Consider the following 13,128-nt stretch of genomic DNA (forward strand, 5'->3'; position numbering starts at 1 on the left):
AATATGAAGGATTACACAAAACCTTTTTTTTCACTCATGGCTAGTGACTGGCTTAAGATATTTATTAGCAATATTCTGTGTTTACTCTTTCAAAAGCATGATCACAACCCAAACTACCCAAATGACCCTGTTCAAAAGTTTACATACCCTAGTTTCTGATGCTGAATATGGCCCTGTTTAACATCAGGGACCGCTCTAAATTGTTTGTGGTAGTTGTGGATAAGGCTCTTAATGTTCTCAGATGACAAAACAGCACATTCTTCCTGGCAGAATGGTTGTTTCCTATAATATCTTTGGGTGTCTTGCTGGAACCTCACATTTGAGGTTTCCCCTGAGTGGCTCAATGATGTTGAGATCAGGAGAGTGAGATGGTCGCTCAAAAACCTTCATTTTATTCTTTCTGAAGCTAATGACGGGTTGATTTGGCTTTCTGTGTCGAAAAATATGCTCTGTTTGCACCGTTGGAATTTCAATTCAGAAATGCAATATGAGGAGTTTGGTTGGAATCAAGCCAATGGGCAAGGGAATCATTGCATTGCAATGATCATTGCAAGGGAAATTGTTCAGGAGGCATAGGACAACCAAAAAATAACTTCAGGTGAAATATAGGACAACATGAAAAAATGTTTTAAACTGTACAGGAAAGAGGCACTTGAGGAAAGATGGGCTGTTGGGGGTTGCCAGGAGAAAGCCATTACCACAAAAATGCAAACATGTTATTTTGCATATGATACACCAAATAGCACAGTGAGAAGCATCAAAATGCCTGTGACAAAGTCATTTGGAAAAATGAGATCAATATGGAACTTTTTTAGGCCACTATTAACAGTACCATTTGGAGAACAGTCAATGGAGCCTATGATGAAAGTTACACCATACCCTTCTGTGAAACATGGTCATGGACCACTGATTTCATGGGGACATTTGAGTTACAAATGCATTATACTTTTGATCCATACTCGCAGAATAATGAATACATTGCCCTGTGTAAAAATACTGGAGGAAACTTGACACACATCAGCCTTGAAACTGCACATGGTCCATTGTTTGGACATGCCAACATGACAATATTTCAACACAGAAAGCCAAATCAACCCGTCACTAGCTTCAGAAAGAATAAAATGAATTTTTTGAGCAGCCGTCTCACTCTCCTGATCTCAACATCATTGAGCCATTCAGGGGAAACCTCAAATGTGAGGTTCCAGCAAGACACCCAAAAATATTATAGGAAACAACCATTCTGCCAGGAAGAATGTGCTGTTTTGTCATCTGAGAACATTAAGAGCCTTATCAACAACTACCACAAACAATTTAGAGCGGTCCCTGATGTTAAACAGGGCCATATTCAGCATTAGAAACTAGGGTATGTAAACTTTTGAACAGGGTCATTTGGGTAGTTTGGGTTGTGATCATGCTTTTGAAAGAGTAAACACAGAATATTGCTAATAAATATCTTAAGCTAGTCACTAGCAATGAGTGAAAAAAAAGGTTTTGTGTAATCCTTCATATTTTGTGAGAAATCGCGAAGAAAGCGTTTATTCTGCTGGGGTATTTAAACATATGAGCACAACTGTATAATGCATCTATCTGACTTCAGTTCTGTTTAGAAACCAAAGCAGAATAACCTTCAGTGTGATCTTCAGATCCACAGATGACATTACTATGGCTGCTGCACCATAGGGGTGCATTCCAATATGCAGACTCCTGTTCTCCACTTGTGCTTGTGGCCTGGCCCCACCTCCGTAGAGAAAACAATAACCAAAAATACTGAATTAAACCAAGATAACGCAAAACACGCCCACTCAATGCAAAAGCGTGTGCTCAAGTTGGGCCTCCTAAGGGGGCGTTGTCCCCTACTACTTCTTCTCTTTTTGAGGTGTTTGCGCAAGACGTGCGCTACCGCCATCTACAGCGCTAAGGGGACTTCATTGATTCTCAACCTCAGGACTTCGAAGGTCTCCAAACCGAAGGTCTCCTAAAGGGGCATTCACCCGACATAAAGTGGATACCAGAAAAGAAACAAAATTACGCTTCTTGTTAGATCCACCTTCTTTGCAATAACTTTTCCTAGCTGTCAGTGTCAGCCTAGCCACATTAACTTTTGGGGGACTGCTTTTCATTCACCATCCCGATTTGCAAATGAGATTAGAATTGTGCTTTCGCAAGATATTGAGTTAATTTTCCGTCGTCAGTGACATCACCATGAGGTCACAAGCAGGCAAGTGAGCAAGGGAGGACGGGAGTCTGCATATTGGAATCCACCCTTGGTGTTCAACACAGAGGTGATTGGTTCCTGAACGGGGGATCAATAAGCAGTGGTCAACACACACCGGTGCAATGTTTCACTCCTGATTTTTGCTGTCTAGGACTGGATGGTTGTCAGTGGTTACCACCACCACTACTACTACCATGTCTACTGATGGATGGACACCATCTATGAAATGTCTTGTGTTCTCAATTTTGCTAGTGTTTGTAATTGTGCAATTAAAATGTAATAGAAATTGCTGTCTTTTTATGCCCCTGAAACATTGGCTTTGTGGACCAAACGGAAGACTAATGATCCATGCCAAATAACAAGTGTCTTTCTATTAGCTGTCTGGTATCATTGACATGAGGTCTCTACTTGGGTAACTGTTATATATGGCAGTGATTCTTAACCTGGGGTGCGGGCACCCCCTGGGGGTGCGCCAGAGATTCCAGGGGGTGCACGGAATTTTGTTTGTGTTGAGGTTGTGACCAAAATTATGCTTACAAACATTATAATTAGGCCAAATTAAGTCTAAATTAAAACATTTTTGGTCCCCATTTAAGTCAGTAAGGTATTAGTCAATGTTTCAAGCAAGAATAATTGTACTTAATCACTCATTTATCATTTTTTAGTGCATACACATGTAGAAGTTTGTGTTGGAGGTGCACGGCTTGTCTTTGACACAGGTAAGAGGGTGCGTTAAGAAAAAAAGGTTAAGAACCACTGTTATATATGGTATGTGGTGTACATCTATGACTTCGTAATCTTGTGTATCTTCAAATGCCTGTATTGTGGTTCATCTGGGTCACTTTTTCAAATACAGTTCAATGATGCATTCCTTTATTTTTTCATATTAAATCATTACTTCTGGAGTTCCTTAATTGAAACATTGGTAGCTTGCTGTGCCAGTGTCACTAAGCTGTTGCATATGAGTTTCCATTTGCACCAAGTGTGAAGTGTGAATTTGGAACATTATCCAGACTAGGGATGGCGAAAATTGAAAAAACTCTTAACTGGCTACTGAGACTATTTAACCGGTGGTTAACCGGTTAACCGGTAACCTTAAATTATACAACGTTCACGTGCCTGATATGCACAGCACTAATTATTTTCAATTTTATTTTTCACATAAGCCTTTTTTTTTGCTGCGCAGACAGGACTTGGCATGTCCAGCCACTGTTGCCAGATGGAAAATGCTGAACTATCGTACTAAAACCTCAAAATTATCGTTTTTGGGTGCTTTTTGGGAGGAAATTATTATTATAATTATTATTATTATCATTACAACCGGTTAACCGGTGGCAGAAAATTTTTACCGGTTAAAGTTGATCTGATCGATTATCGGTTACAGTACCCCGTATCCAGCACAGCGCTCCACTGCTCTCTCAGACAGTTTTCTGATAGAGAGGTTCAGGAGTGTAGTTGCTTCTTGAAACAGAAAGGCTGAAAACTCAAAGTGAGAAACTTCTTCCAATTAAATTCCAACAACTCCAACACAAAAGTGTATCAAAATCCGTGCATAACTTTTTGAGTTATCCTGCTGACAGTCAGACAGACAAACAAACCAACGTAACCGAAAGTGTAACCTCCTTGGTGGAGGTAATTAGTGAGATTAGTGGGACTTGCATTAAGCTCAGAGACAGAAGCAGGACTTTTATTTTCTAAAGCGACAACTTTTCCCCCACACCTGCCATCAGTTAACAGACTACATTTCACTTCAATCAGCATTTGTTACAGGATGATGATATAAATATCTGCAAGAGGGAAGTCTCTTTCATCTCGCACAGTGTCTTAGTCTACTTGCAGTCAAAAAATGAAATCATAATGAACAAACAGACAGCATGTTATCCTCAAACTGCTTTAGGAATACCTTGGATTTATTAACATGAAAAATAGATGATATAAAATTGCATATTGGTGCCTGGAGAGGGCCATTCACAGTGCTCTCAGTGTAATAATAGTGCATGCCCAGTTTAGGACAAAGCCAGTGGCATTTCAGCCATTTTAATATCCGCCTCATGTAATGTGTATGTGCACTGACAAGTTGCAGCTGTCTTGGTTTTTAATCTCCTCATAGATTACTTCCATGAGGACTATTACAATGTAGCCTAACTCTTATGTTGGGTCCAGCTACATACTATGTTGTGGGACTTAAATGCATAAAGCAGTCGTTCTGTAGATACCATCTTATTTATGTTTGTGGCGTTTTCAATCTGCATATTTTATCCTTACTGATTACTTTATCTGGAACAGAAAGTAATTGTGACTTACAATTTCCATGGTAACACTTTATTTTAGGGATACATCTATTAGCACTAATACATACAATGTCCCTGTATAAGTAACTTGTAAGGCATGTACAAAGCAAAATCAAACATTTGTTAGGCATGTATTGGCAAATGTCTTGTTCATGCACAATAAGGGATTTATTACCAATTTAACCTTAGTAAGGACCTAGTAGGCCTTAGCGTTTGCTTAGTACATGCCTTACAAGTTACTTATGCAGGCTTTAACATTGTATGTATTAGTGCTAATAGATGTATCCCTAAAATGAAGTGTTACAATTTCCATGTAGTTGTACCTTTGCCTTCTGTATTAGGTTTCTGAAAGTGTCTGAAGAATTGGAAAAACAATCAGATGTCTTACAATTCATATATTTTGGTTCCATGCAGTAAGGATGTGATCTTCTAGATTATGGTGCCAAAACTGAGCACCCCAGAATATAGGTACATACATATCTCTAAAACAGTGTTTCTCAACAGGGGTGACGGGGCTGATAAATAAAATTATGTAACATAATACATATTGGTCTAAATTGGTAAGTTAATGCTAGTCATTGGAATCTTGCATCTGCCATTTACGCACAATAAAGTAAATATAGGTCGCCCCAGTCAGCTGCAACTTCGAACGTAGGTCGTGTGACGTTTCCAAATGTGTTAATTAATTTTTTAAGCTTGTGTGGTATCTGATGCGATGTCATATTACGGCTTGTTGGTTTGGGGTGCCTTGAAATGTTTCATGAATTGAAAGGGTGCCTCACCTTAAAAAAAGGTTGAGAAACACTGCTCTAATAGACAGGTAATAATAACAATGTTATTCACAATCAGCCAGCACATACGGTAAGCCTGGTCTCAAGTCGTGCACTTTTTAAAAGAAAGCTCTCTTTTCCTGCCTTATTTTCACTATATGGCTCCTATGGACTCTTGTGTGTAATTGTTGCCTTGTGTAGCCTATCTGTTGGAAGAAGTTTTGATGCAGTGAAGTTTCAGGATGGTTGTCTGTAGAGAGCACATTATGAGACATGTGCAGACACTGGATATTTGCCTTGTTGTTTTGTGTCCTTGTTTTGCTGACGCTGCCTGTGTGTGAACAATAAAGATGAATCTGTCTCCTGATGGTGTTTGCTAAACGATCCTTTTTTTGCTGGAGTAATATGAGATTGTCCTCACAGGTGCCTAGGAACTGCTGGTCAAGCAGTATTAAGTCATTTTTGTCTTTGGCCGTCCCACAGGCTGTACAGTATGTGTAATTTCCACAAAGAGGAGCTACAGACTAGGGAGATGCTTGTCTCCTCCAAACCTACTTATAATCTCAGCCCATGGAGTGATGCAAATTCAGAAATGCTTTTTACCCTGTTATCACTTCCTGAACCACTAAAGCATTCAGGAACGTTATTATTTAAGGATGAGAAAATCGTAAGGGTTGCATTAATACACAAACAGACTCAGGGAAATTAATTGTTCATTCAATCTTGTGACCTTTTAATAAATAAGAAAATAATAGACAAATAATTAAATGCTTGGATGCCTCCTTGTGGCCCTGTGATGGATGAAAAACGACCTAGTGTTGCTTTAAAACAGGGGTGAGGAACCTATGTCTCAAGAGCCGTTTACTGCCCTCTTATCTGGCCCTTGATATCATTTTAATGTTATGCAGTTTTACATGAAATCTTACATGTCTTGTAAAGGAATTTTGGAAATTAGATGAAGGTGGGGTCTGTTGTAAAGGTGGCCACCTTCAATATAGGCCTAAAGTGCAAGGCGAAATCCTGGTTTGCGTTCATAGTACGGCCCTTGGAGGACTTGAAGTGGCCCCTCGAATGAAAATGGTTCCCCACCCCTGCTTTAAAACGTATTACTCATTCGTATACTGGACTGAACTCTGGTGTCCACCACCACCACCGTCTCTGTGACAACAGACTCCTGTGAGTCTCCTGAAACAACCCCAACATCTCCCAAACTTCCACTTCCTCCTCCTCCTCCTCCTCCTCCACCACCTCCTCCTCCTCCTCCTCCTCCTCCTCCACCACCTCCTCCCCCTCCTCCACCACCTCCTCCACCACCACCTCCTCCTCCTCCTCCTTCCTCTTCCTCCTCCACCACCTCCTCCTCCTCCTCCTCCTCCTCCTCCACCACCTCCTCCTCTACCACCTCCTCCTCCTCCTCCTCCCCCTCCTCCTCTACCACCTCCTCTTCCTCCTGCTGCTTGAGCTACTCCCAGCAGCTGGGCGTCAGAGTGGGAGTTTGAGACGGTGTGTCGGCGCGTGGGGCCCAAGCGCTCCAGGTACAGCTCCCCGTCCTGCTCCACCAGGGGGTCTAGCAGCAGCAGCGAGCCGTTCGACAGGTGCTGAGTGATGAGGATCTCTGGCGGCGGGCCCTGATTGCGCAGGTGTGCTGCCGTCGTTCGGGGATGTGGGTGCATTACATGCCCTGGAAGGAAACGGCAGCAGGTACGTTTTGACATAGAGAGATGTGCAACCCGGGTTCGAATCCGGCCTGAAGTAATTTGCTGAACCTTCCCCCCCATCTCTCTCCCCACTCATTTCCTGTCGCTTCTCTAACTGTCCTGTCACAAATAAAGGTACACCCCCCCCCCTAAAAAAAAAAAACTTTATACAGTATAAAAAGGGGAAATAGGGCGAGAGATGTACTTTATTGATCCAAAGATCGAAAGCTGGGAAACTGATGAAAGCAGAGGAATTGAGTGATTGTCATTGGATAGTAATTACTTAAATTTCGTACATTTTCAGACCTCTGGGTGTGTTGGTGGTTAAGTGATTGGCATCATGATGGCCGGGGAATACCCATAGACACGCACTTACTTGTATATTTTGTGGTGTGATTCTTATGAAGGCAGTTTCTTAAGTATGGGGAAATCACCATCTGTATCAGTTCCTCTAGTTGGCAATAGTCCAAGCTCAGACCTCGAGGCTCATGAACTCCCTGCAGATATAACAAATAGATCATGAAGAATTGTAGAATATAAGAGTATTAGAATAGTAACTCGGTAACACTTTATTTTAGGGACACATCTATAAGCACTAATACATACAATGTTAATGCCTGCATACATAACTTGTAAGGCATGTACTAAGCAAACGCTAAGGCCTACTAGGTCCTTACTAAGGTTAAATTGGTAATAAATCCCTTATTGTGCATGAACAAGACATTTGCGAATACATGCCTAACAAATGTTTGATTTTGCATTGTACATGCCTTACAAGTTACTTATACAGCCACATTGTATGTATTAGTGCTAATAGATGTATCCCTAAAATAAAGTGTTACCAACATTTCTTTAGGACAACACATTCTGGTTTCACAAGCTACAATCCAATACTATGCAGTATGCCTTTGTTTTGGATGCATGTCGTAATGGAGGAAAGTATTTCCTGCTATTGTGAATATGGTAATTTAATTCTCACAACCAGGGTGCAATTTGTCAGAAAACCAGAATGTCGGTTATTTTTAACATTTTATAACATAATAATGACATCAAAAATATGTAGGGATATCAAAACCAGAGGGGGGGGGGGGGATCCCCACAACCCCCCCTTAACAAAGTGCACCCTGCCCACAGCACATCCCAAAGAAGCAGCAGCAACACACCAACACACCCCGAAGTAGCAAACGCACCTGAAGTACGAGCAGCATCTGTGTGATGGCAGCAGGTACCGGTGCCAGCGCTGGGTTGCTGTTGCTGTTGCTGTTGCTGTTGCTGTTGCTGGGCAGCAGGTCCTTCAGGGGAAGCTTCATCAGCACCAGGTCCCTGAAGCTCAGCAGCGCCATCTGCCTCACAGACAGCTCCTGGCCCTGACGAGCATTTGGGCGGTACACTCTTAAAGGTTAAGTATAGAGATATGCCAACATAATAGGGGTGCATCCCAATATGTGACCTTGCCTCCTACACTTGTGCTTGTCTCCTCGTCCCGCCTCCTGGCCCCTCCTCCGTGGAGAAAACGATAAAGTTTCCCAGCTGTCAGCCTCGCCACAATAACTTTTGAGGGACTGTTTTTCATTCACCATCCCAATTGCAAATGAGAAAAAGACTTTACAATTTTTTTTTTTTGCAAGATATTGAAATATAATGCTGAAGCCCAATTGTAAAGTCTTTTTTTCCTGAGGAGCATTTGGGACGAGCAGTAAGACTCAGGCAGGCAGGCAGGGCCGTAACCAGCAGGCTTGTACGAAATTCCGAATGGAAAGAATTTCAATTCAAAATAATGCCATAATAAGAACACTAGGTGGTGCCATTACCTTGAATTTCTTTGAATTTAATCTACACCACCCATTGAAAGTACATAGAACACCACCACCTAGTGTTCGTATTATGGCATTACTTTGAATTGAAATTCTTTCCATTCGGAATTTCGTACAAGCCTGGTAACCAGACATGTTCAAATACCAAGGTCAAATACTGCGTGCTGTGCTGCATACTGTACATTTAGAATGCTTCAAACACTTAAAGGATAACTTCAGTCAATTTCAACATGCAGTTGTAATGCTCACACTACCCCCGGCACTTGTTATTTATATTTTTTTTAAAGAACAGGTAGCACTTTTTTGGGGAAATGGGCTAATTTTCCAAAACATTTTGCAAAACACAAAACATAAAGAACTTGAGTGAAAATTCTGGTGTTCAGCTGATAAACAGATCACACACAGACATCACATGGAATTACATTTCAGCAAGATTACCTGTAGCGGACAGAATATAGCTTGTAATGTTGGGAGGATCTCTGTGAAAAATCGTTCCCATGTTTCAGACAGGACATGGAGCTTGCGGTCACCTGTATGAAAAAAGAAAAACTGGGGAAATCTGAGAAGGAAACGGCAAAGTTCTAGAGGGGGAGTTGACACATTTAAAAGTCTTCCACAAATTTCTCCCAAAGGTTTTATGAACACAGTGATTCCAAAGAGCACAATCCACCAACATGTATAAACTATTAGTTAATATTTAATTAAATTAATGTCATGAACAGGCAGGATGGTGGATGGCTAGATTTTTTTCTTACAGTCAAAGTCAAAATCTCCATCTCCCTCACCTTCAGATCCTTGGATCTTGTCCACTATAAATGCCAGACCTTTGTTCAAAAGCTGATTCTGCGCACAAATATGATACAAGGAAGTTGCTATATTTGTAGCTGCATGTAGAATGGTGATATAAAAAGGATAGATCTAAATGAGCACCTGGAAATATTCTGTGATGAAGGAGCCCATTTCTGTCTTCAGGAGCCATCTGGAATGTGCAACGTCATTTCAACAAACAGGGTTATAGTGATATTAAAGGGGTATGCCACTATTTTGGGGCTTAATACAGTTAAAACCGTTGGCCAGAGTTTATAAAGGTGGTAAAGTGTCTTATTTTTCATGTTAAGCGTTGTCTTGCTTTAAGACAAGTTAAAAGAGAGAGTATGTAGCTAAGCTAGTGAAAGTCATAAACTTGGTATCCCTGGAATCCTTGGGCCAAGACGAATCCAACGCACCCTATGACGTCATTTTCCGCCTGGATAGTTTTCCCGCCATTTTGAATTTTGTGAAATTCAATAAAAATGCTACTTCTCCCACAATTTTTGACCATTTCGCCCGAAATTCGGTATATCATATCTCTGTACTGAGCTTCATATGGGGTCTCAAGGAATATTGGATATCTTTTATCGTTTAGCCATGACAGCCAATCAAAATTGTCGTAAAAGTGCCAAAACAGGAAGTGAGGTCATATCTCAGCAACCCTTTGTCGGTTTCAGCTACGATTCTTTACACACATAGTAGTCCATCTCATGACCTCCCACAAAAAAAATCAGATCCCCAGCTCAAACTCTGTAGCGCCACCAACAGGTCAAAATATTAGCTACATTTTTGCCTGTAGCTTTTAAACCATATGCCCGATGTAAAATATATTACCATCACTAGAATCCTTGGGCCAAGCCGAATCCAACGCACTATATGATGTCATGTCAACCCAGAGGAGAAAATCCGCCATTTTGAATTTTGTAAAATTCAATAAAATGCTACTTGTCCCACATTTTTTGTCAGAATGACCTGCAAAAAGGTACAGATCATCTTCAGACTGATAGGCATCAGGGTATTCAAAGTTTTTTTATATACCTCTTATTGCCCTTGACAGCCAATCAAAATTGTCATAAAAGTGGCGGAACAGAAAGTGAGGTCATATCTCAGCAACCATTTGTCAGATTCTGCTGGATTTTTTTGCACACACACTAGTCCATCCCATGACTTCCCCCCCAAAAAATCGGATCCCTAGCTCAAACACTCTAGCGCCACCAACAGGTAACAGGAAGTGAGCTCATATCTCGGCAGCCTTTTAACGGATTCAAACTTAACTTGGTTCACATGATCACACTCCCCTCCAAGGAATGCACACCAAAATTGCCGAGATTTGGGCCAAAGGGGGCGCTGCAGTTCCTTCTGTTGCCATGGCGACTTGGGCAAGTTTACTGCTTGGCCCTGCATTGCTGCTTGCAGCTATATTTTCAAGTATTTCAACTAACAGTAAACATCTATACTAATGTGGCACATATGGTATTATTCTGAAAAGCCAAACAAAAAAGAATATGAGAGTAAAGTGAATGTAATATAACTGTATATAACTTTGGGAGATGTAAATTAATGGTCCGGTCATTTTTGACCGAAACACCATGAATGTAACAAGTTGGTGTATCTTCCGCAATTCTTTAGGAATGTCATTGTATTTCATTTGAATAGGTTAGATGGAGGATATCATGAAGTGTCATTTGTGTATGATGAAAAATAGAGAAGTCATTTAACAATGAATTTTCAAAACGGTCATTTTTGACCGTAACACAACCAGAGGGCTAGATTTGGTCACTCAAACACAAGCACCAAAGGGTTGTCAGTCACCACCAAAAAATGGACAAAACAAATTGACATTTCAAGACAGGACAATTTGCATTTTCAGATTAACTTACCTGATACTCTCCATCAGTAATGGTTGGACAGTTTTGTGACAGTTTTGACATCGTTTGCAGCTCATGATGTGTAATAACATGTAAGCGGTGCAGTTACAGTACCTGATGCTCTCCATCAGTCCATGGAGTTCATTGGCCTGCAGTGCCTCTCCTTGGAACACTTTGATCACCGCTGCACAGACGCTACGACAGCATTACAACAGCACTATTTCAGGAAGTGTAAAAACAAACCCTGCTACCACTTCCCTTTTCGTTACCGATGTCCTGTTTTCCCCCGTCTTGGCAATTTGTAAACACACTCAATTAGGAGTTATAAATGGTCTGCCTGTCGACTCAGGCAGAGGGGGATTTTCTGTGTCAGGAATGTTTCAATAAATAACTTGCCATAAATGAAACCGCACGCTGCATGAAGCTCAAGTGCATCAAAATCTTACCAGACATCAATATCTACACTGAAATCCTCCTTTAAAGGGGTATGCCACTATTTTGGGGCTTAATACAGTTAAAATCGTTGGCTGGGGTTTATAAAGGCGGTAAAGTGTCTTATTTTTCAGGTGAAGCGTTGTCTTGCTCTTTTAACTTGTCTTAAAACAAGACAACAGCTTACATGAAAAATAAGACACTTTACCACCTACAGTATATAAACCCGGGCCAACGATTTTAACTGTATTAAGCCCCAAAATAGTGGCATACCCCTTTAAATGGAATGGCTCTACAATTACCCCGTGCATGTTGAGTCCTGTCGCATCTACCTGGGAAGGCATTTCTAGGGCTCACCTGTTCATGACGCTGGTGCTGGGGTTTCCTAGATCTCTGGGCAGGTTGTTCAAAGTAGGCGCACTCATCAAACGAGCATGCTGCTGTGGCCTTTTGCTCATCGTCCTGTAGCATACAGTATACGCACCTCAAAACAAAGCAGCTGAAAGACATAGTAACATTTTTGCAACTTGTTAGTTCACTTCTCATCAACTCATCACCTCCTACAAACCTTCATCAAGAGGTCCTTTCAAAAGTGGACCAAGCGATTACAACCACCATGAACTCCAAACGGTCCTCTGGCACCGTCCCTTCTGCCTTCAAACAAGTAAGGGTAACACCTCTACTGAAAACGCCTACACTAAACCCAATCCAGGTTGAAAACTACCCCCGTGACTCACTGCTTCCCTTCCTATCTAAAACTCTACTAGGGACAGTTGCAAAACAGGTTACCAACTTCCTAAATCAGAATGGACAACTGGATGCAAAACAATCCGTCTTCAGAAGTGGACACTCAACTGAAAATGTGTTAGAATGGAAGGACTGTCCCCTAGAGCTATCAGCTGCCTTTGACACAATAGCTACAAGATAGCCTACTCCTTAGGATCCTCACAGCCATGGAAAGCAATCCTGTTGTCTACTCCTGGTTCAACTACCTCTCTGGACTTCAATGTGTCATGGCAAGGAAGACGGTCTTCAACTCACACCCTCACAGGTGTACCCCAAGGATCAGTGCTGGGGGCACCTTCTGTATTCAATGTAGGCCTATACCACCTCCCTGGGACATGTCATTCGAACACATGGGTTCACCTGTCACCGCCATGCTGATGACACCCAGATGTAATACAATGAGTAGGGAAGGGAAAGATATAGAAACTACAGTTCTGTAGTTTCA

General features: G+C 41.4%; 1 protein-coding gene across 1 annotated transcript in view; it reads right to left on the reverse strand.

Annotated features, from left to right (window-relative positions):
- Positions 1 to 2,653: 2,653 nt before the first annotated feature.
- LOC134439256 (proline-rich protein 5-like) overlaps positions 2,654 to 13,128 on the reverse strand; it is a 12,682-nt gene continuing 2,207 nt past the window's right edge. Inside the window, exons 2-10 of the mRNA XM_063189154.1 lie at positions 12,255 to 12,396; positions 11,580 to 11,660; positions 9,718 to 9,766; positions 9,573 to 9,630; positions 9,226 to 9,317; positions 8,164 to 8,340; positions 7,350 to 7,470; positions 6,712 to 6,957; positions 2,654 to 2,658 (exon numbers count right to left, since the gene is read on the reverse strand). Of these exons, the coding sequence (XP_063045224.1) occupies positions 2,654 to 2,658; positions 6,712 to 6,957; positions 7,350 to 7,470; positions 8,164 to 8,340; positions 9,226 to 9,317; positions 9,573 to 9,630; positions 9,718 to 9,766; positions 11,580 to 11,660; positions 12,255 to 12,355 (930 nt within the window). The 5' untranslated portion in view covers positions 12,356 to 12,396. The remainder of the gene's footprint in view (positions 2,659 to 6,711; positions 6,958 to 7,349; positions 7,471 to 8,163; positions 8,341 to 9,225; positions 9,318 to 9,572; positions 9,631 to 9,717; positions 9,767 to 11,579; positions 11,661 to 12,254; positions 12,397 to 13,128) is intronic.

This window comes from Engraulis encrasicolus, chromosome 22 (assembly GCF_034702125.1).
Source record: "Engraulis encrasicolus isolate BLACKSEA-1 chromosome 22, IST_EnEncr_1.0, whole genome shotgun sequence".
NCBI lineage: Eukaryota > Metazoa > Chordata > Actinopteri > Clupeiformes > Engraulidae > Engraulis > Engraulis encrasicolus.